Source organism: Lepisosteus platostomus, chromosome 25 (genome assembly GCF_059453375.1).
Source record: "Lepisosteus platostomus isolate fLepPlt1 chromosome 25, fLepPlt1.hap1, whole genome shotgun sequence".
NCBI lineage: Eukaryota > Metazoa > Chordata > Actinopteri > Semionotiformes > Lepisosteidae > Lepisosteus > Lepisosteus platostomus.
The window spans coordinates 1,417,999-1,441,388 of NC_142635.1; the positions used below are offsets into that span (position 1 = coordinate 1,417,999).

The 23,390-nt window shown below is 54.2% G+C and overlaps 1 protein-coding gene and 1 long non-coding RNA gene across 13 annotated transcripts in view; one reads left to right on the forward strand and one right to left on the reverse strand.

Moving 5' to 3' along the window:
- myh14 (myosin, heavy chain 14, non-muscle) overlaps window positions 1-23,333 on the reverse strand; it is a 46,252-nt gene extending 22,919 nt beyond the window's left edge. For 3 of the 12 annotated variants that reach the window (XR_015930397.1, XM_088619992.1, XM_088619989.1), the window contains exons 1-17: window positions 23,191-23,330; window positions 22,103-22,265; window positions 20,314-20,520; window positions 20,069-20,225; window positions 12,734-12,761; window positions 12,196-12,310; window positions 10,470-10,526; window positions 9,037-9,129; window positions 8,792-8,855; window positions 8,201-8,299; window positions 7,890-8,033; window positions 7,324-7,419; window positions 6,867-6,985; window positions 5,529-5,681; window positions 4,724-4,897; window positions 2,090-2,263; window positions 1,597-1,711 (exon numbers count right to left, since the gene is read on the reverse strand). Coding sequence is in view for 10 of the 12 variants with exons in the window: in XM_088619992.1 (XP_088476118.1) it covers window positions 1,597-1,711; window positions 2,090-2,263; window positions 4,724-4,897; window positions 5,529-5,681; window positions 6,867-6,985; window positions 7,324-7,419; window positions 7,890-8,033; window positions 8,201-8,299; window positions 8,792-8,855; window positions 9,037-9,129; window positions 10,470-10,526; window positions 12,196-12,310; window positions 12,734-12,761; window positions 20,069-20,225; window positions 20,314-20,520; window positions 22,103-22,261 (1,954 nt within the window). In the remaining 2 variants the exon portion in view is untranslated. Of the gene's footprint in view, window positions 1-1,596; window positions 1,712-2,089; window positions 2,264-4,723; window positions 4,898-5,528; window positions 5,682-6,866; window positions 6,986-7,323; window positions 7,420-7,889; window positions 8,034-8,200; window positions 8,300-8,791; window positions 8,856-9,036; window positions 9,130-10,327; window positions 10,340-10,469; window positions 10,527-12,195; window positions 12,311-12,733; window positions 12,762-20,068; window positions 20,226-20,313; window positions 20,521-20,612; window positions 20,668-22,102; window positions 22,266-23,190 lie in introns of those variants that run through there. The other 9 variants (XR_015930398.1, XM_088619999.1, XM_088619998.1 and 6 more) reach the window with 6 other exon arrangements.
- Window positions 7,967-10,807, forward strand: LOC148640463 (uncharacterized). Its single transcript, XR_015930399.1, has 2 exons — window positions 7,967-8,054; window positions 10,534-10,807. It is a non-coding gene; the product is annotated as an uncharacterized LOC148640463 (long non-coding RNA).
- Window positions 23,334-23,390: the final 57 nt, after the last annotated feature.

Consider the following 23,390-nt stretch of genomic DNA (forward strand, 5'->3'; position numbering starts at 1 on the left):
ACACAACATCTACAATACAGACACATCATAGACATTTACACACAGACAGATGGAGCATTACTGAGAGACAGTGTCACTGTTCCTCAGACTGGGACAGGAGATCACACAATGTATTACTATTACTGAGAGACAGGCTCACTGTCTGTTCCACAGGCTGGGACAGCTCACACACTGTATTATTATCATTGAGAGACAGGCTCATTGTCTGTTCCTCAGGCTGGGACAGGAGGTCACACACTGTATTATTATAATTATTGAGAGACAGGCTCACTGTCCTCAGGCTGGGACAGGAGATCACACACTGTATTATTATTATTGAGAGACAGGCTCACTGTCTGTTCCTCAGGCTGGGACAGGAGATCACACACTGTATTATTATTATTGAGAGACAGGCTCACTGTCTGTTCCTCAGGCTGGGACAGGAGATCACACACTGTATTATTATTGAGAGACAGGCTCACTGTCTATTCCTCAGGCTGGGACAGGAGATCACACACTGTATTATTATTATTGAGAGACAGGCTCACTGTCTGTTCCTCAGGCTGGGACAGGAGATCACACACTGTATTATTATTATTGAGAGACAGGCTCACTGTCTGTTCCTTAGGCTGGGACGGGAGATCACACACTGTATTATTATTATTGAGAGACAGATTCACTGTCTGTTCCTCAGTCTGGGACAGGAGCTCACACACTGTATTATTATCATTGAGAGACAGACTCACTGTCTGTTCCTCAGGCTGGGACAGGAGATTACACACTGTATTATTATTATTGAGAGACAGGCTCACTGTCTGTTCCCCAGGCTGGGACAGGAAATCACACACTGTATTAATATCATTGAGAGACAGGCTAATTGTCTGTTCCTCGGGCTGGGACAGGAGATCACACACTGTATTATTATTATTGAGAGACAGGCTCACTGTCTGTTCCTCAGGCTGGGACAGGAGATCATACACTGTATTATTATTGAGAGACAGGCTCACTGTCTGTTCCTCAGGCTGGGACAGGAGATCACACACTGTATTATCATTATTGAGAGACAGGCTCACTGTCTGTTCCTCAGGCTGGGACGGGAGATCACACACTGTATTATTATTATTGAGAGACAGGCTCACTGTCTGTTCCTCAGGCTGGGACAGGAGGTCACACACTGTATTATTATTATTGAGAGACAGGCTCACTGTCTGATCCTCAGGCTGGGACAGGAGATCACACACTGTATTATTATTATTGAGAGACAGGCTCACTGTCTGTTCCTCAGGCTGGGACAGGAGATCACACACTGTATTATCATTATTGAGAGACAGGCTCACTGTCTGTTCCTCAGGCTGGGACGGGAGATCACACACTGTATTATTATTATTGAGAGACAGGCTCACTGTCTGTTCCTCAGGCTGGGACAGGAGGTCACACACTGTATTATTATTATTGAGAGACAGGCTCACTGTCTGTTCCTCAGGCTGGGACAGGAGATCACACACTGTATTATTATTATTGAGAGACAGGCTCACTGTCTGTTCCTCAGGCTGGGACAGGAGGTCACACACTGTATTATTATTATTAAAGAGACAGGCTCTCTCTCCTCTCTCTCACCTTCTCTCCACAGCTCGGACACGAAGGGGTCAGAGGACTGGTGCAGCAGAGAGGCCACGTTGTCATTAAGGGGGTCCATGTTCTTCACCAGCCACTCGTCTGCCTTGTAGTCCACCTGAGAGACACACACAGACTGGCTTGTAGAAAACTGAGAGACACACACACACACACACACAGACTGGCTTGTAGAAAACTGAGAGACACACACACAGACTTGGTTTTAGAACACTGAGACACAGACAGACAGACACAGACAGACAGGCACAGACAGACAGGCACAGACGGACACACAGACGGACACACAGACGGACACACAGACGGACGGACACAGACGGACACAGACGGACGGACACAGACGGACGGACACAGACGGACGGACACAGACAGACACAGGCACAGACAGACACAGGCACAGACAGGCACAGACAGGCACACAGACAGACACACAGACAGACACACAGACACACGCAGACAGGCACGGACAGACACAGACCTTGCCAGCGTAGTGCAGGATGGAGAAGTCGGCCTCGTCTCTCAGCTGGCGGGGCCGCTGGAACTTGGGGTGACCTCCCTGCTCCGCGGTCAGCTTCTCCACAAAGGAGCGGTCAGTCGCCCTGGGAAACCAGCACTCCTCGTCCAGCAGAGCCAGGACACCCGGTGGGTTCGCCTGAGGGGTGCAGGTTCGAGAGCATCGTTCACTCACAGACTGACCGGTCCCTCTCTCTCTCTGGAGGAGGGTCAGACAGACTGACCGGTCCCTCTCTCTCTCTGGAGGAGGGTCAGACAGACTGACCGGTCCCTCTCTCTCTCTGGAGGAGGGTCAGACACACTGACCGGTCCCTCTATCTCTCTGGAGGAGGGTCAGACAGACTGACCGGTCTCTCTCTCTCTGGAGGAGGAGGAGGGTCAGACAGACTGACCGGTCCCTCTCTCTCTCTGGAGGAGGGTCAGACAGACTGACCGGTCCCTCTCTCTCTCTGGAGGAGGGTCAGACAGACTGACCGGTCCCTCAATCTCTCTGGAGGAGGGTCAGACAGACTGACCGGTCCCTCTCTCTCTCTGGAGGAGGGTCAGACACACTGACCGGTCCCTCAATCTCTCTGGAGGAGGGTCAGACAGACTGACCGGTCTCTCTCTCTCTGGAGGAGGAGGAGGGTCAGACAGACTGACCGGTCCCTCTCTCTCTCTGGAGGAGGGTCAGACAGACTGACCGGTCCCTCTCTCTCTCTGGAGGAGGGTCAGACAGACTGACCGGTCCCTCTCTCTCTCTGGAGGAGGGTCAGACAGACTGACCGGTCCTTCTCTCTCTCTGGAGGAGGGTCAGACAGACTGACCGGTCCCTCTCTCTCTGGAGGAGGAGGAGGGTCAGACAAACTGACCGGTCCCTCTCTGGAGGAGGAGGAGGGTCAGACAGACTGACTGGTCCCTCTCAATTCAATTCAATTCAAGGTGCTTTATTAGCATGACCGATGGGTACAATCAGTGTTGCCAAAGCAAATGAAAGTAATGATATTTACATTAAACAAAACAAAAAATAGAAGTAAAATAAAATTAACAGACATATTACAGACATTTACAACAAAGACATATTATAAAATATTGACATATTCTGTAGGCGGCTGGAGCATTATTGGGAGACAGACTCACTGTTCCTCAGGCTGGGACAGGAGATCACATACTGGGCTGCCAGTTCAACTGAGTTCCCTCCTCCCTCTCCCAGTAGGATTGGGACCCGTTGTGATTCTGGCAGGTGTGGGAACTCTGGGATTAGATTTCTGAATTTCGGGAAGAATGTTTCTCTAATCCCAGAGTATCTGTCACAGTGCAGTAGGAAGTGCACCTCTGTCTCTATTTCTCCCCGCTGGCAGTGGGAGCACAGCCTGTCCTCTCTGGGCAGCCAGGTCTGCCTGTGTCGCCCAGTTTCTATGGCCAGGCTGTGGTCACTGAGCCTGTACTTCGTCAGGGTCTGTTTCTGTTTGTTGTTTCTTATTTTGGTCAAATATTCAGCCAGTGTGTATTATCTGTTTAGGGTTCTGTAGCATTCCAGTTTATGTTGTGTTTGTGTGTGTGTGTCCCAGTTTGTGAAATATTGCTGTTTGATCTGTGCTGTGATGTGGCTGAGTCTGGGTTGTGGTGCTCTAGCAGTGCTGTCCTGATCCTGGTTAGTGTCGATGTGGCTCAGGTCAGTAAGCCTCAGGACCAGCTGGCTCAGGGGGCTCTGTTTTGGGCTCAGCTCTAGGCTCAGCAGGGCTTTGTGGTGGTAGGAATTTTGGTCGCTGTTTTTTAGGTGTAGCCAATACCTTAATATTCTTTTCTGTATGTTTATCAATAGTGGGTACTGGCCTAATTCGGCCCTGCACCTGTTGTTAGGTGTTTTTCTCTGCACACGGAGGATGTTTCTACAGATCTCCATGTGCTGAGTTTCTGTGGGGTGTTTGTCCCATTGAGTGTAATCCTGGTCTGTGAGGGGACCCCACACTTCACTGCCGTATAGGGCAATGGGTTGGATTACACTTTCAAATATTTGGAGCCAGATTCTTGTTGGTGGGTCGATGTTGAAGAACCTCCTTCTTATTGTGTAGAAAGCCCTGAGTGCCTTCTCCCTCAGTGTCTTCACTGCCAGGTAAAAACTAGAAGAGCTGATGGTGAGACCGAGATATGTGTAGCTGGATGTGTGCTCCAATGTGTTGTTGTTCAGTGTGAATTTGTACCTGTTTCCCTGAGGTCTGGCTTTCTTCTGGAAAACCATACCTCTGGTCTTGTCCAGATTGACTGGCAGTGCCCAGGTCTGACAGTACTGCTCCAGCAGTGCCAGGTTCTGCTGCAGCCCCTGTTCTCTCTCACCTTTTACCTTTGTGTTTTTGGTGGATGTGTTTGTCTATCAGTGTGTATAGGGTGTAAATGTGATCAGATGTGCGGTGATCTGAAAGAAGCCAATCTGACTCTTGCTCAGGACATTGTGTTCGGTAAGGAAGGCCAGTATTCGTGTATTTAGGATACTGCAGAATACCTTCCCCAGGTTACTGTTCACACAGTAACCCTCTCTCTCTCTCTGGAGGAGGAGGAGGGTCAGACAGACTGACCGGTCCCTCTCTGGAGGAGGGGGAGGAGGGTCAGGCACACTGACCGGCCTCTCGATGAGCTCGATGCAGGGCTGCAGGTCCAGGCCGAAGTCGATGAAGTTCCACTCGATGGCCTCGCGCTGGTACTCCTCCTGCTCCAGCACGAACATGGTGTGGTTGAACAGCTGCTGCAGCTTCTCGTTAGTGTAATTAATGCACAGCTGCTCAAACGAGTTCAGCTGGGGAGAGAGAGAGGCCAGCAGGGCTCAGTGACGAAGCTCAGTTGTCCACACTGCCTCCATCTCCTGCCTCTCGACTCCTATCTCTCAGTCTCCCTCAATCTGTCTCTCCTCTCTCTACACCTGTCTCTCTATCTCCTCTCTCCCTCCTCTCTCAACTCTCTCCCATGTCCCCTGTCCCCCCTCTCTCTCTCAACTCTCTCACCTCTCTCCCTTCTCTCCCCTCTCTCCTCTCTCTCTCCTCTCCCCCCTCTCTCCCCTCTCCCCTCTCTCTCCTCCCTCTCTCCCCTCCTCTCTCTCCTCCCTCTCTCCCCCCTCTCTCTCCTCCCTCTCTCCCCTCCCTCTCTCCCCTCCTCTCTCTCCTCCCTCTCTCCCCCCTCTCTCCCCTCTCCCCTCTCCCCCCTCTCTCTTCTCCCCTCTCCCCCCCTCTCTCCCCTCCCTCTCTCTCCTCCCTCTCTCTCCCCTCTCTCCCCTCCCTCTCTCTCTCTCCTCCCTCTCTCTCTCCTCTCTCCCCTCCCTCTCTCTCCTCTGTCTCTCCTCTCCCCCCTCTCCTCTCTCTCCCCCCTCTTTCTCCGCTCTCTCCCCTCCCTTTCTCTCCCCCCTCTCTCTCCTCCCTCTCCACCCTCAGCACCTGGAAGATCTCGAACCCAGCGATGTCCAGGATGCCGATGAAGGAGGCTCCCTGCCGGCGGCTGCGGTCCAGAGCCCTGTTGATGCGCTGAACCAGCCAGCGGAACAGGCGCTCGTAGCAGGCCTTCGCCAGGGCCTCCACCGCAAAGTCAGCCTGGGGGAGACGGGAGACACAGGAGAGAGGAGTGAGAGAGGAGAGAGAGGAGCGAGAGACCAGCAGGAGAGAGGAGAGAGGAGTGAGGGACCAGCAGGAGAGAGGAGAGAGGAGTGAGAAAAACAGAGCCCCCTGAGCCAGCTGGTCCTGAGGCTCACTGACCTGAGCCACACCGACACTAACCAGCATCAGGACAGCACTGCTAGAGCACCACAACTCAGACTCAACCACATCACAGCACAGATCAAACAGCAATATCTCACACACTGGGACACACACACAAACACATCACACAAACACAACATAAACTGGAATGCTACAGAACCCTAAACAGACAATACACACTAGCTGAATATTTGACCAAGATAAGAAACAGAAACAGACCCTGATGAAGTACAGGCTCAGTGACCACAGCCTGGCCAGAGAAACTGGACACAGGCAGACCTGACTGTCCAGAGAGGACAGGCTCAGTGACCACAGCCTGGCAAGTGAAACTGGACGCAGGCAGACCTGACTGTCCAGAGAGGACAGGTTCAGTGACCACAGCCTGGCCAGAGAAACTGGACACAGGCAGGCCTGACTGTCCAGAGAGGACAGGCTCAGTGACCACAGCCTGGCCAGAGAAACTGGACACAGGCAGACCTGACTGTCCAGAGAGGACAGGCTGTGCTCCCACTGCCAGTGGGGAGAAATAGAGACAGAGGTGCACTTCCTACTGCACTGTGACAGATACTCTGGGATTAGAGAAACATTCTTCCCTAAATTCAGAAATCTAGTCCCAGAGTTCCCACACCTGCCAGAATCACAACGGCTCCCAATCCTACTGGGAGAGAGAGAGTTGAACTGGCAGCGCAGTATGTGATCTCCTGTCCCAGCCTGAGGAACAGTGAGTCTGTCTCCCAATAATGCTCCATATGTTTACAGTATATGTAAATATTTTATGACATGTCTCTGTTGTAAATGTCTGTAATAGGTCTGTAGATTTTATTTTACTTTTATTTTGTGTTTTGTTTCATGTTAATTTCATTATTTTTATTTGCTTTGGCAACACTGATTGTACCCATCGGTCATGCTAATAAAGCACCTTGAATTGAACTGAATTGAGAGGAGAGAGAGGAGAGAGAGAGGGGGGAGAGAGGGAGAGAGAGGGAGAGAGAGGGGAGCCCCAGCCCTGCAGACAGTCACCTGCTCCTTGGTCTGTGCTTTCTGTACGAACTCCCGGCCCACCCTGATGCGGGGTGTCAGGATGGCTCTGCTGAACTCCAGCACGCTGATCCCCAGCAGGTGGCACAGCTTCTGGGCAGCTGGGGGCAGAGAGATGATACAGGTCACCGTCCGCAGCTCACCACCCACTCAGTGACATCACACACAGCCTAGTGACGGCGCAGTGACATCACACACAGCCTGGCGACGGCGCAGTGACATCACACACAGCCTGGCGACGGCACAGTGACATCACACACAGCGGGTGGACGGTGCGGTGACATCACAATCCACCATGTTGATGTCAGTGTCTGGCAGTCCTTGCTGGAGTCCCGGCGCCGATGACACTCCCTGTCACCACTGGGTGCTGTAAGGTTCCCTGTCACCAGGAGGGGGCGCCACCTGCAGGGGGTCAGGCAGAGGCCTGGGGGGGCAGTACCTGTGTCATCCGGCATGGAGGCCTGGTCAGAGCTCTTGTCCCGCTGGAAGGCGATGTTCCCGAACTGCAGCACAGCGGAGATGACCCTCAACATCGCTGCAGGACACGGAGACGGAGACAGAGACAGAGACAGAGACAGAGACAGAGAGGGGTTTTAGAAGTGTTACCTACCCCCTGTTTCTCCTCTCTCTCCTGTCTCCTCTCTCCTCTCTCCCCTCTCCCCTCTCTCTCCTGTCTCCTCTCTCCTCTCCCCTCTCTCTCCTGTCTCTCTCCTCTCCCCTCTCTCTCCTGTCTCTCTCCTCTCCTCTCTCTCACCTCTCTTCTCTCCCCTGTCTCCTGTCTCTCCTCTCTCCTGTCTCTGTCGTCTCCCCTCTCCTCTCTCCTCTCTCCTCTCCCCTGTCTCTCCTGTCTCCTGTCTCTCCTCTCTCCTGTCTCTCCTGTCTCCCCTCTCCCCTTTCCTCTCCCCTCTCTCCTCTCCTCTCTCCCGTCTCCCGTCTCCCGTCTCCTGTCTCTCTCCAGTCTCTCTCCAGTCTCTCTCCAGTCTCTCTCCAGTCTCTCACACTTACCCAGGACCTCTCCTGTGCTGAACCCCATCACACTCATGGCCTCCAGAGTCTGGGTGAAGTCCTCTGGGTCACTCTGGCCGGACACTGCCAGCAGCCCACTGGACAGGAAGCGGTACTGGTCCCCGCTGGCCAGGAGGAGCCCCACTGCGCAGAGGGAAGAGAGGGGTCAGTGCAGGGGCGCGGGGGGTACAGGCGTGCAGGGTGTATAGGGGTGCAGGGGTACAGGGGGGCGCAGGGAGTGTAGGAGTACAGAGGGTGACACTCAGAGAGACAGACAGAGAGGGGGGTCAGTGCTGGGGCGCAGGGCGTACCCCTCATGTCCTCGGGGGCGCCGGACAGCAGCTGGTAGAAGATGTGGAAGGTCCTCTCCTCGCGGCTCTGCCGGACGGCCCGAGACTTCTCCAGCAGGTCTGAGCGGCTGGGGTCAAGGGTCACACAGAATTTTGCATCCTCTCCTTCATGGAAACCATCCCTGAGGACATCTCCTGCTGACCCTCCTCTCTCCTGGGCTCTGTGTGTCCATTCAGTCAGGGTCTCTGTGCTGTAGTGTCCAGTCAGTCAGTGTCTCTGTGCTGTTGTGTCCAGTCAGTCAGTGTCTCTGTGCTGTAGTGTCCAGTCAGTCAGTCAGTGTCTCTGTGCTGTAGTGTCCAGTCAGTCAGTGTCTCTGTGCTGTAGTGTCCAGTCAGTCAGTCAGGGTCACTGTGCTGTAGTGTCCAGTCAGTCAGTCAGTCAGTGTCTCTGTGCTGTAGCGTCCAGTCAGTCAGGGTCACTGTGCTGTAGTGTCCAATCAGTCAGTCAGTCAGTGTCTCTGTGCTGTAGTGTCCAATCAGTCAGTCAGGGTCACTTTGCTGTGTCCAGTCAGTGTAGCCTGCTGTGTTGGACAGCAGTGGAGTAAAGGATACAAGTCTCTATATTTGCTCCTACAATGTATCCTGCCACATCGAAGTTGATCCGAATAAACTTGCCCTGAGTCCAGAGACACAGTGTACGTTAGTATAGAGTAACACACTAACACACACCCATAGACACACACGATCACATTCACCCAGACACAGACACACTCACAGACACACAAACTCTCACACACCCAGACACAGACACACTCATAGACACACACTCACACCCACAGTCACACACACACACTTACAAAGCGCGAGGAGTTGTCGTTCTTCACAGTCTTGGCATTCCCAAAGGCCTCCAGTATAGGATTGGCCTGTAGCAGCTGCTTCTCTAGCTCCCCCTGCAGGACAGGCCTCACATTACACCTCATATTAATCCGCACCGGTGTCAGCAAGAGAAACAATACTCAATATTCTACAGTACGAACACTACCAGAGCAGACAGACAGGGCAGTATCTACAGTACGAACAGTACCAGAGCAGACAGACAGGGCAGTATCTACAGTACGAACACTATCAGAGCAGACAGACAGGTCAGTATCTACAGTATAAACAGTACCATAGCAGACAGACGGGTCAGTATCTACAGTATAAACAGTACCATAGCAGACAGACGGGTCAGTATCTACAGTACGAACACTATAGAGAGCAGACAGACAGGGCAGTATCTACAGTACGAACACTATAGAGAGCAGACAGACGGGTCAGTATCTACAGTATGAACACTATAGAGAGCAGACAGACGGGTCAGTATCTACAGTATGAACACTATCAGAGAAGACAGACGGGTCAGTATCTACAGTACGAACACTGTCAGAGCAGACAGACGGGTCAGTATCTACAGTATGAACACTGTCAGAATAGACAGACGGGTCAGTATCTACAGTATGAACACTGTCAGAATAGACAGACGGGTCAGTATCTACAGTATGAACACTGTCAGAGCAGACAGACAGGTCAGTATCTACAGTATGAAAACTGTCAGAATAGACAGACGGGTCAGTATCTACAGTATGAACACTGTCAGAATAGACAGACGGGTCAGTATCTACAGTATGAACACTGTCAGAATAGACAGACGGGTCAGTATCTACAGTATGAACACTGTCAGAGCAGACAGACAGGTCAGTATCTACAGTATGAAAACTGTCAGAATAGACAGACGGGTCAGTATCTACAGTATGAACACTGTCAGAATAGACAGACGGGTCAGTATCTACAGTATGAACACTGTCAGAATAGACAGACGGGTCAGTATCTACAGTATGAAAACTGTCAGAGCAGACAGACAGGTCAGTATCTACAGTATGAACACTATCAGAGCAGACAGACAGGTCAGTATCTACAGTATGAACACTGTCAGAATAGACAGACGGGTCAGTATCTACAGTATGAACACTGTCAGAGCAGACAGACGGCTCAGTATCTACAGTATGAACACTATCAGAGCAGACAGACAGGTCAGTATCTACAGTATGAACACTATGAGCAGCGGACAGACAGGGTCGATATAGGCATGGTGATGGAGGTCATACTCACATATGTTCCACTCTGGGTCAGTGAGCCCAGGCCACACAGTGCAGGACACACATGCAGAAAGACAAGAACCAGCACAGGACACACAGGTGAGTGCAGAAACACACAGACACTGACCCCAGTTCCCCCAGCACCCCGCACTCACTCTGTGCACAGATCCACCTGCTGTAGAGCGCTGTCCACTGGCCTTGTGCACATCCCCCTTACAGAGACAGGAGACACAGGAGAGACAGGAGACACAAGAGAGAGGAGACGCAGGAGAGACAGGAGACACAGGAGAGACAAGAGAGACGGGAGAAACAGGAGAGACAAGAGAGACAGGAGACATAGGAGACACAGAAGACACAGGAGAGACAAGAGAGACGGGAGAAACAGGAGAGACAAAAGACAGAGGAGACACAGGAGAGACAGGAGACACAGGAGAGACGGGAGAGACGAGACACAGAAGAGATGGGAGAGATGGGAGAGATGGGAGAGACAAAAGACAGAGGAGACACAGGAGACACAGGAGACACAGGAGAGATGGGAGACACAGGAGAGACGGGAGAGACAGGAGAGAAAGACAATACACACTAGCTGAATATTTGACCAAGATAAGAAACAGCAAAAAGAAACAGACCCTGACGAAGTACAGCCTCAGTGACCACAGCCTGGCCATAGAAACTGGGCGACACAGGCAGACCTGGCTGCACAGAGAGGACAGGCTCAGTGACCACAGCCTGGCCAGAGAAGACACAGGCAGACCTGACTGTCCAGAGAGGACAGGCTCAGTGACCACAGCCTGCCCATAGAAACTGGACCCAGGCAGACCTGACTGTCCAGAGAGGACAGGCTCAGTGACCACAGCCTGGCCAGAGAAACTGGCATTGTCTCTGGTCTGGACTGGACTGGTCAGTACTGTGATTCTCCACACTGGACTGGACTGGACTGGACTGGGACAGTACTGTGATTCTCCACACTGGGCTTGACTGGACTGGGACAGGACTGTGATTCTCCACACTGTCACTGGACTGGACTGTGAATCTCCGCATTGTCACTGGTCTGGACTGGACTGGGACAGTACTGTGATTCTCCACACTGTCACTAGACTGGACTGGACTGGACAGTACTGTTATTCTCCACACTGTCACTGGACTAGACTGGGACAGGACTGTGATTCTCCACACTGGGCTGGACTGGACTGGGACAGTACTGTGGTTCTCCACACTGTCACTGGACTGGACTGTGAATCTCCGCATTGTCACTGGTCTGGACTGGACTGGTCAGTACTGTGATTCTCCACACTGGACTGGACTGGACTGGACTGGGACAGTACTGTGATTCTCCACACTGTCACTGGACTGGACTGTGAATCTCCACATTGTCACTGGTCTGGACTGGACTGGTCAGTACTGTGATTCTCCACACTGGACTGGACTTGACTGGGACAGTACTGTGATTCTCCACACTGTCACTGGACTGGACTGGACTTGACTGGGACAGTACTGTGATTCTCCACACTGTCACTGGACTGGACTGGACTGGACTGGGACAGTACTGTGATTCTCTACACTGTCACTGGACTGGACTGGACTGGGACAGTACTGTGATTCTCCACACTGTCACTGGACTGGACAGTACGGTGATTCTTCACACTGTCACTGGACTAGACTGGACTGGACTGGACTGGACTGGGACAGTACTATAATTCTCCACACTGTCACTGGACTGGACTGGACTGGACTGGGACAGTAATATAATTCTCCACACTGTCACTGGACTGGACTGGACTGGGACAGTATTGTGATTCTCCACACTGTCATTGGACTGGACTGCACTGGGCTGCACTGGGATTCTCTAGAGTGTCTCTCTGGGTCAGGAACGTACAGTACCTGTGCTGTGGACCGGGCTGGGCCTGCTGGTCCGGGCCTGTGGGACGAGGCTACGTGGGCCAGGTACTGGATCACCTTCTTGGTGTTCTCTGTCTTTCCTGCGCCGGACTCCCCGCTGCCACACAACAGACACAACACACAACACACGCTGGCTTAATATAGCAACACACAGCAACACACACTGGCTTAATATAGCAACACACACTGGTCTAATACAACAACACACAGCAACACACACTGCCTAAATACAACAACACAGCCACACACGCTCAGGGTTGTTAATACAGAAACAGACAGAGGACACAGGCTCAGGGTTGTTAAAACAGAAACAGACAGAGGACACACGCTCAGGGTTATTAATACAGCAACAGACAGAGGACACAGGCTCAGGGTTGTTAGTACAGAAACAGACAGAGGACACAGGCTCAGGGTTATTAATACAGCAACAGACAGAGGACACACACTCAGGGTTATTAATACAGAAAAATACAGAAGACACAGCCTCAGGGTTATTAATGGAACACAGAACGATACTCACGTGCACAGAATGGACTGGTCTTCTCTGTCTGTGGAGAGAGACGTCACATGTTAAACTGCAGTCAGTTCAGCAGACAGGTAACGGTCAGTTTAAGAGCTGATCTAGTTCAGCTCAGAGACACAGTGAAGAACAAAGCAGGGAGAGGTCAAAGATCAAGCCTGACACAGGTCACGGGTCATGGCCAGGACAGGACACAAGTCAGGGCTGGCACAGGTGAAAGGTCAAACCTGGTGAACGTCAAAGCTCAGGGCTGGTACAGGTGAAAGGTCAAGCCTGGCGAAGGTCAAAGCTCAGGGCTGGTACAGGTGAAAGGTCAAGCCTGGTGAAGGTCAAAGCTCAGGGCTGGTACAGGTGAAAGGTAAAAAGCGACCATCATCCTGGGTGATGATCTGCGTCTAAAAGCTCCAGCACCTGAAATGCTGCCCTCTGGTGGCGCAGTGATGCAGTGACGCCTCAGGGTGTCAGAACGCTGCACTCTGGTGGCGCAGTGACACAGTGATGCCTCAGGGGGTCAGAACGCTGCACTCTGGTGGCGCAGTGACACAGTGATGCCTCAGGGGTCAGAACGCTGCCCTCTGGTGGCGCAGTGACACAGTGATGCCTCAGGGGGTCAGAACGCTGCACTCTGGTGGCGCAGTGACACAGTGATGCCTCAGGGGTCAGAACGCTGCCCTCTGGTGGCGCAGTGATGCAGTGACGCCTCAGGGTGTCAGAACGCTGCCCTCTGGTGGCGCAGTGACACAGTGATGCCTCAGGGGGTCAGAACGCTGCCCTCTGGTGGCGCAGTGACACAGTGATGCCTCAGGGGTCAGAACGCTGCCCTCTGGTGGTGCAGTGACACAGTGATGCCTCAGGGGTCAGAACGCTGCCCTCTGGTGGCGCAGTGATGCAGTGACGCCTCAGGGTGTCAGAACGCTACCCTCTGGTAACACAGTGATGCCTCAGGGGGTCAGAACGCTGCCCTCTGGTGGCGCAGTGATGCCTCAGGGGTCAGAACGCTGCCCTCTGGTGGCGCAGTGACACAGTGATGCCTCAGGGGTCAGAACGCTGCCCTCTGGTGGCGCAGTGACACAGTGATGCCTCAGGGGGTCAGAACGCTGGCCTCTGGTGGCGCAGTGACACAGTGATGCCTCAGGGGGTCAGAACGCTGCCCTCTGGTGGCGCAGTGATGCAGTGACGCCTCAGGGTGTCAGAACGCTACCCTCTGGTGACGTAGTGACGCCTCAGGGGTCAGAACGCTGCCCTCTGGTGGCGCAGTGATGCAGTGACGCCTCAGGGTGTCAGAACGCTACCCTCTGGTGACACAGTGATGCCTCAGGGGGTCAGAACGCTGCCCTCTGGTGGCGCAGTGACACAGTGATGCCTCAGGGGTCAGAACGCTGCCCTCTGGTGGCGCAGTGACACAGTGATGCCTCAGGGGTCAGAACGCTGCCCTCTGGTGGCGCAGTGACACAGTGATGCCTCAGGGGGTCAGAACGCTGCCCTCTGGTGGCGCAGTGACACAGTGACGCCTCAGGGGGTCAGAACGCTGCCCTCTGGTGACGTAGTGACGCCTCAGGGGTCAGAACGCTGCCCTCTGGTGGCGCAGTGATGCAGTGACGCCTCAGGGTGTCAGAACGCTACCCTCTGGTGACACAGTGATGCCTCAGGGGGTCAGAACGCTGCCCTCTGGTGGCGCAGTGACACAGTGATGCCTCAGGGGTCAGAACGCTGCCCTCTGGTGGTGCAGTGACACAGTGATGCCTCAGGGGTCAGAACGCTGCCCTCTGGTGGCGCAGTGACACAGTGACGCCTCAGGGGTCAGAACGCTGCCCTCTGGTGGCGCAGTGACACAGTGATGCCTCAGGGGGTCAGAACGCTGCCCTCTGGTGGCGCAGTGACACAGTGATGCCTCAGGGGTCAGAACGCTGCCCTCTGGTGGCCCAGCTCCTGAGAGACTGTGCTTGACAGGCACACAGACAGGGTGGGGCACTACAGCACCCTGGGGCTCTTCTGAACGCAGACACTCCTACACCGGTCCTGCAGGTTCAGCACATTCCTGACACACCTGTACAGGCCTGGGGAGTCTCAGGATGGTCTGTCAGTGTCAGTGGAGTCTGACAATAATCCCATTTAAGATCTAATCCAGCTCCCAGTCCAGTCAGTCCAGTCCAGCCTGGAGCGTCTCAGGATGGTCTGTCAGTGTCAGTGGAGTCTGATAGTCAGTGTGGTGAGATACACAGTGAAGTCAGCGTGGTGAGGTACGCAGTGAAGTTAGCGTGGTGAGGTACACAGTGAAGTCAGCGTGGTGAGGTACGCAGTGAAGTCAGCGTGGTGAGGTACGCAGTGAAGTCAGCGTGGTGAGGTACGTAGTGAAGTCAGGGTGGTGAGGTACGCAGTGAAGTCAGCGTGGTGAGGTACACAGTGAAGTTAGCGTGGTGAGGTACGCAGTGAAGTCAGCGTGGTGAGGTACACAGTGAAGTCAGCGTGGTGAGGTACGTAGTGAAGTCAGCGTGGTGAGGTACGCAGTGAAGTTAGCGTGGTGAGGTACGCAGTGAAGTTAGCGTGGTGAGGTATGTAGTGAAGTCAGCATGGTGAGGTACGTAGTGAAGTCAGCGTGGTGAGGTACGCAGTGAAGTCAGCGTGGTGAGGTACGCAGTGAAGTCAGCGTGGTGAGGTACACAGTGAAGTCAGCGTGGTGAGGTACGTAGTGAAGTCAGCGTGGTGAGGTACGCAGTGAAGTCAGCGTGGTGAGGTACGCAGTGAAGTCAGCGTGGTGAGGTACACAGTGAAGTCAGCGTGGTGAGGTACGCAGTGAAGTTAGCGTGGTGAGGTACGCAGTGAAGTCAGCGTGGTGAGGTACGCAGTGAAGTCAGCGTGGTGAGGTACGCAGTGAAGTCAGCGTGGTGAGGTACGTAGTGAATTCAGCGTGGTGAGGTACGCAGTGAAGTCAGCGTGGTGAGGTACACAGTGAAGTCAGCGTGGTGAGGTACGCAGTGAAGTCAGCGTGGTGAGGTACGTAGTGAATTCAGCGTGGTGAGGTACACAGTGAAGTCAGCGTGGTGAGTTACACAGTGAAGTCAGCGTGGTGAGTTTCACAGTGGAGTCAGTGCGGTGAGTTTCACAGTGAAGTCAGCGTGGTGAGGTACACAGTGAAGTCAGCGTGGTGAGGTACGCAGTGAAGTCAGCGTGGTGAGGTACACAGTGAAGTCAGCGTGGTGAGTTTCACAGTGGAGTCAGTGCGGTGAGTTTCACAGTGAAGTCAGCGTGGTGAGGTACGCAGTGAAGTCAGCGTGGTGAGGTACGTAGTGAAGTCAGCGTGGTGAGGTACGCAGTGGAGTCAGCGTGGTGAGGTACGTAGTGAAGTCAGCGTGGTGAGGTACGCAGTGAAGTCAGCGTGGTGAGTTACACAGTGAAGTCAGCGTGGTGAGGTACGCAGTGAAGTCAGCGTGGTGAGGTTCACAGTGAAGTCAGCGTGGTGAGGTACGCAGTGAAGTCAGCGTGGTGAGGTACGCAGTGAAGTCAGCGTGGTGAGGTACGCAGTGAAGTCAGCGTGGTGAGGTACACAGTGAAGTCAGCGTGGTGAGGTACACAGTGAAGTCAGCGTGGTGAGGTACGCAGTGAAGTCAGCGTGGTGAGGTACGCAGTGAAGTCAGCATGGTGAGGTACACAGTGAAGTCAGCGTGGTGAGGTACGCAGTGAAGTCAGCGTGGTGAGGTACACAGTGAAGTCAGCGTGGTGAGGTACACAGTGAAGTCAGCGTGGTGAGGTACACAGTGAAGTCAGCGTGGTGAGGTACGCAGTGAAGTCAGCGTGGTGAGGTACGCAGTGAAGTCAGCGTGGTGAGTTACACAGTGAAGTCAGCGTGGTGAGGTACACAGTGAAGTCAGCGTGGTGATGTACACAGTGAAGTCAGCGTGGTGAGGTACGCAGTGAAGTCAGCGTGGTGAGGTACACAGTGAAGTCAGCGTGGTGAGGTACGCAGTGAAGTCAGCGTGGTGAGGTACGCAGTGAAGTCAGCGTGGTGAGTTACACAGTGAAGTCAGCGTGGTGAGTTACACAGTGAAGTCAGCGTGGTGAGGTACGCAGTGAAGTCAGCGTGGTGAGGTACGCAGTGAAGTCAGCGTGGTGAGGTACGCAGTGAAGTTAGCGTGGTGAGGTACGTAGTGAAGTCAGCGTGGTGAGGTACACAGTGAAGTCAGCGTGGTGAGGTACGCAGTGAAGTCAGCGTGGTGAGGTACACAGTGAAGTCAGCGTGGTGAGGTACACAGTGAAGTCAGCGTGGTGAGGTACGCAGTGAAGTCAGCGTGGTGAGGTACGCAGTGAAGTCAGCGTGGTGAGTTACACAGTGAAGTCAGCGTGGTGAGGTACGTAGTGAAGTCAGCGTGGTGAGGAACGCAGTGAAGTCAGGGTGGTGAGGTACGCAGTGAAGTCAGCGTGGTGAGGTACACAGTGAACTCAGCGTGGTGAGGTACGCAGTGAAGTCAGCGTGGTGAGGTACGCAGTGAAGTTAGCGTGGTGAGGTACGCAGTGAAGTCAGCAGGGTGAGGTACGTAGTGAAGTCAGCGTGGTGAGGTACACAGTGAAGTCAGCGTGGTGAGTTTCACAGTGAAGTCAGGGTGGTGAGGTACGCAGTGGAGTCAGGGTGGTGAGTTTCACAGTGGAGTCAGCGTGGTGAGTTTCACAGTGAAGTTAGCGTGGTGAGTTTCACAGTGAAGTCAGGGTGGTGAGGTACGCAGTGAAGTCAGCGTGGTGAGGTACGTAGTGAAGTCAGCGTGGTGAGGTACGCAGTGAAGTCAGCGTGGTGAGGTACGCAGTGGAGTCAGCGTGGTGAGGTACACAGTGGAGTCAGGGTGGTGAGGTACGTAGTGAAGTCAGCGTGGTGAGGTATGTAGTGAAGTCAACGTGGTGAGGTACGTAGTGAAGTCAGCGTGGTGAGGTACGCAGTGAAGTCAGCGTGGTGAGGTACGCAGTGAAGTCAGGGTGGTGAGTTTCACAGTGAAGTCAGCGTGGTGAGGTACGCAGTGGAGTCAGGGTGGTGAGTTTCACAGTGAAGTCAGCGTGGTGAGGTACACAGTGAAGTCAGGGTGGTGAGTTTCACAGTGGAGTCAGCGTGGTGAGGTACGCAGTGAAGTCAGCGTGGTGAGGTACGCAGTGAAGTCAGCGTGGTGAGGTACGTAGTGAAGTCAGCGTGGTGAGGTATGTAGTGAAGTCAGCGTGGTGAGGTACGTAGTGAAGTCAGCGTGGTGAGGTACGCAGTGAAGTCAGCGTGGTGAGGTACGCAGTGGAGTCAGGGTGGTGAGTTTCACAGTGAAGTCAGCGTGGTGAGGTACGCAGTGAAGTCAGCGTGGTGAGGTACGTAGTGAAGTCAGCGTGGTGAGGTACGCAGTGAAGTCAGCGTGGTGAGGTACGCAGTGAAGTCAGCGTGGTGAGGTACGCAGTGAAGTCAGCGTGGTGAGGTACGCAGTGAAGTCAGCGTGGTGAGGTACGTAGTGAAGTCAGCGTGGTGAGGTATGTAGTGAAGTCAGCGTGGTGAGGTACGTAGTGAAGTCAGCGTGGTGAGGTACGCAGTGAAGTCAGCGTGGTGAGGTACGCAGTGGAGTCAGGGTGGTCAGTTTCACAGTGAAGTCAGCGTGGTGAGGTACACAGTGAAGTCAGCGTGGTGAGGTACGCAGTGGAGTCAGGGTGGTCAGTTTCACAGTGAAGTCAGCGTGGTGAGGTACGTAGTGAAGTCAGCGTGGTGAGGTACGCAGTGAAGTCAGCGTGGTGAGGTACGTAGTGAAGTCAGCGTGGTGAGGTACGCAGTGAAGTCAGCGTGGTGAGGTTCACAGTGAAGTCAGCGTGGTGAGGTACGTAGTGAAGTCAGCGTGGTGAGGTATGTAGTGAAGTCAGCGTGGTGAGGTACGTAGTGAAGTCAGCGTGGTGAGGTACGCAGTGAAGTCAGCGTGGTGAGGTACGCAGTGAAGTCAGCGTGGTGAGGTTCACAGTGAAGTCAGCGTGGTGAGGTACGCAGTGAAGTCAGCGTGGTGAGGTACGTAGTGAAGTCAGCGTGGTGAGGTATGTAGTGAAGTCAGCGTGGTGAGGTACGTAGTGAAGTCAGCGTGGTGAGGTACGCAGTGAAGTCAGCGTGGTGAGGTACGCAGTGAAGTCAGCGTGGTGAGGTACGTAGTGAAGTCAGCGTGGTGAGGTATGTAGTGAAGTCAGCGTGGTGAGGTACACAGTGAAGTCAGCGTGGTGAGGTACACAGTGAAGTCAGCGTGGTGAGGTACACAGTGAAGTCAGCGTGGTGAGGTACGCAGTGAAGTCAGCGTGGTGAGGTACACAGTGAAGTCAGCGTGGTGAGGTACGCAGTGAAGTCAGGGTGGTGAGTTTCACAGTGAAGTCAGCGTGGTGAGTTTCACAGTGGAGTCAGGGTGGTGAGGTACGCAGTGAAGTCAGCGTGGTGAGGTACGCAGTGGAGTCAGGGTGGTGAGTTTCACAGTGAAGTCAGGGTGGTGAGGTACGCAGTGGAGTCAGCGTGGTGAGGTACACAGTGAAGTCAGCGTGGTGAGGTACGCAGTGGAGTCAGGGTGGTGAGTTTCACAGTGAAGTCAGGGTGGTGAGGTACGCAGTGAAGTCAGCGTGGTGAGTTTCACAGTGAAGTCAGCATGGTGAGGTACGCAGTGGAGTCAGGGTGGTGAGTTTCACAGTGAAGTCAGCGTGGTGAGGTACGCAGTGAAGTCAGCGTGGTGAGTTTCACAGTGAAGTCAGCGTGGTGAGGTACGCAGTGGAGTCAGCGTGGTGAGGTACGCAGTGGAGTCAGCGTGGTGAGTTACACAGTGAAGTCAGCGTGGTGAGGTACGCAGTGAAGTCAGCGTGGTGAGTTACACAGTGAAGTCAGCGTGGTGAGGTACGCAGTGAAGTCAGCGTGGTGAGTTACACAGTGAAGTCAGGGTGGTGAGTTTCACAGTGAAGTCAGGGTGGTGAGGTACGCAGTGAAGTCAGCGTGGTGAGGTACGCAGTGGAGTCAGGGTGGTGAGTTTCACAGTGAAGTCAGGGTGGTGAGGTACGCAGTGAAGTCAGGGTGGTGAGTTTCACAGTGGAGTCAGGGTGGTGAGTTTCACAGTGGAGTCAGGGTGGTGAGTTTCACAGTGAAGTCAGGGTGGTGAGGTACGCAGTGAAGTCAGCGTGGTGAGGTACGTAGTGAAGTCAGCGTGGTGAGGTACGCAGTGAAGTCAGCGTGGTGAGGTACGCAGTGGAGTCAGCGTGGTGAGGTACACAGTGGAGTCAGGGTGGTGAGTTTCACAGTGGAGTCAGGGTGGTGAGTTTCACAGTGGAGTCAGTGCGGTGAGTTTCACAGTGAAGTCCGCGCGGTACCTTGCAGCATGCTCTTGTAAGCGGCCTCAGAGATGGCGTAGATGTGCGGGGGCATCTCGTGGCGCTTCTTGCCGCGATACATCTCCACGATGGACTCGGTGTAGATCGGCAGGTTCTTGTAGGGGTTGATGACCACGCAGAACAGCCCGGAGTAGGTCTGAGGGGAGAGTGAGGTGAGTGCTGTACCGCGGCCTCTCGCTGCCTCACCAGCCCCACCCCTCCCGCCGCCGCGGCCCCACACTCACGTAGATGAGCCCGGAGTAGTATCTCTCCTTCAGGTTGTGCAGGACCGAGGCCTCGTTCAGGCAGGTGAGGTCGGCCATGTCCTCCGCCTTGCTGAAGCGTGGCGGGTTCATCCTCTGGACCTCGTCCCGCGACACGCTGACCCGGCGGCCCGACTCCACCAGCTCCACCTCCAGCTCATCCCCGCGCTCCTCCCGCACGCCGGCCGCCTGCCGGGGGAGAGCTCGTCACGCCGGGAGGGGCGGGCCTGGGCCTCCACCCCACCCCTCCCCTCCCCTCCCCTCCCCCTGCCAGCTCTTACCCCCGGCTCCTGGTGCGGGACTGGAGCAAGACTCCCAGCCGTGCTGTCGGAGCTCCTTCAGCGGGACAGATGGGCTCAGCACAGCGGCTCTGAACCTTATAGCATCTGGGCCAGACGGACACCACGAATCGAGCACAGATCAGACCCCCACCAATCAACACAGATAATCGAGCACAGATCAGACACCACTGATTGTCACACAGATAATCAAGCACAGATCAGACCCCTGATCGTCACACAGATAATCAAACACAGATGGGACCCCACCATTCATCACAAATAATCGAGCACAGATCAGACCCCACTGATCATCACAGTTAATCGAGCACACAGATCAGACCCCACCGATCATCACAGATAATCGAGCACAGATCAGACCCCACCGATCATCACAGATAATCTAGCACAGATCAGACACCACTGATCGTCACACAGATAATCTAGCACAGATCAGACCCACCTGATCGTCACACAGTTAATCGAGTACAGATGAGACCCCACCGATCATCACAGATAATTGAGCACAGATCAGACCCCACTGATCGTCACACAGATAATCAAGCACAGATCAGACCCCTGATCGTCATACAGTTAATCAAGCACAGATCAGACCCACCTGATCGTCACACAGTTAATCGAGTACAGATCAGACCCCACCGATCATCACAGATAATCGAACACAGATCAGACCCCCCTGATCTTCACACAGATAATCGAGCACAGATCAGACCCCCCTGATCGTCACACAGATAATCAAACACAGATGGGACCCCACCATTCATCACAAATAATCGAGCACAGATCAGACCCCACTGATCATCACAGTAAATCGAGCACACAGATCAGACCCCACCGATCATCACAAATAATCGAGCACAGATCAGACCCCACTGATCATCACAGTAAATCGAGCACACAGATCAGACCCCACCGATCATCACAGATAATCGAGCACAGATCAGACCCCGCTGATCGTCACACAGATAATCGAGCACAGATCAGACCCCGCTGATCGTCACACAGATAATCGAGCACAGATCAGACACCTGATCATCACACAGTTAATCGAGTACAGATCAGACCCACCTGATCATCACACAGTTAATTGAGTACAGATCAGACCCCACCAATCATCACAGATAATCGAGCACAGATCAGACCCCTGATCGTCACACGGTTAATCGAGCACAGATCAGACCCCACCTATCATCACAGATAATCGAGCACAGATCAGACCCCCCTGATTGTCACACAGATAATCGAGCACAGATTAGACCCCTGATCGTCACACAGTTAATCGAGTACAGATCAGACCCCACTGATCATCACAGATAATCGAGCACAGATCAGACACCACTGATCGTCACATAGTTAATCGAGCACAAATCAGACCCACCTGATCGTCACACAGATAATCGAGCACAGATCAGACCCCCCTGATCGTCACACAGATAATCGAGCACAGATCAGAATCCCCATCGGCGTCTCACCTCGAACCCATGCCTCTCGGATGAGACCCACACCAGCCGCTTTGCTGCCCAGTCAGCCTGGCTGGAGGCTGAGAAGGAGGAGCCAGGCGAGGAGGGCCCCGCCCCCAAGTACAGGAAGCGGTTCGCCTCACTGACGCTGCCCCCTGCTGGTCTGGACATGATACTTCAGGGAAAAGAGAGGTTAATACAGATAGAGTGGACACTACAGCACAGTGACCCTGACTGACTAACTGGACACTACAGCACAGAGACACTGACTGACTGAGCTGGAGGGTTTCTTACTACATACAGTATACATAGTGAGTGACTCACTGAACCTACAATTCATCCTCTGCAGTGGAAGGGAGAGGGACAGGTCTGGTTCTACAGGGAGAGAGGAATGTGGTTGGACTGGTCCAGAGCTCTGTCAGCATGGACACACACATTCCTGACATTGTCACCCGTCATCTGTCACATCTGTCACAGCTGTCAGACACCAGATTCTATAATTCTATCATCTGGATTATAACTGTAGACGCACAGTGCCAGTGTGAGACACTGTACCCAGTCCCTCAGCTCTCAGCCTGACACCCCCAGTCCCCCAGCTCCCAGTCTGACACCCCCAGTCCTCCAGCTCCCAGTCTGACACCCCCAGTCCCCCAGTCCTCCAGCCTGACACCCCTAGTCCTCCAGTCCCTCAGCCTGACACCCCCAGTCCCCCAGCTCCCAGTCTGACACCCCCAGTCCTCCAGCTCCCAGTCTGACACCCCCAGTCCCCCAGTCTGACACCCCCAGTCCCCCAGCTCCCAGCCTGACACCCCCAGTCCTCCAGCTCCCAGTCTGACACCCCCAGCTCCCAGTCTGACACCCCCAGTCCTCCAGCCCGACACCCCCAGTCCCCCAGTCTGACACCCCCAGTCCCTCAGCCTCTCCCGGGTGGTGCCGCAGGTACCCGGACAGCAGCTCGGCCGCATCCGGACCGGTCCGAGCCCGCGAGCACCGAGCCGGAGCCAAAACCCGAGAGCGGTGCGGGCCGGTTCGGTCGGAGAGCCGCTCAGCTCCTCGGTTCTGCACTGCCAGGACACCGAGCCGCACCGAGCCGCACCTACCCTGCGAGCAGCGAAACGCGGGCTCCTCCGTTTTTCTCTTTGTTTTTCTGGAGCAGCGCAGATCCAGCAGCGCAGCGACTGCGCCCGGTTGACAAGACCTGACAGACACACTTAACACACACACACTGACAGTCGGGGAGGAGGGCGGACTGAGGGCAGGCCCGTTGCTTCAGCGGCTCGATCACTCTTCCGCACGGTAG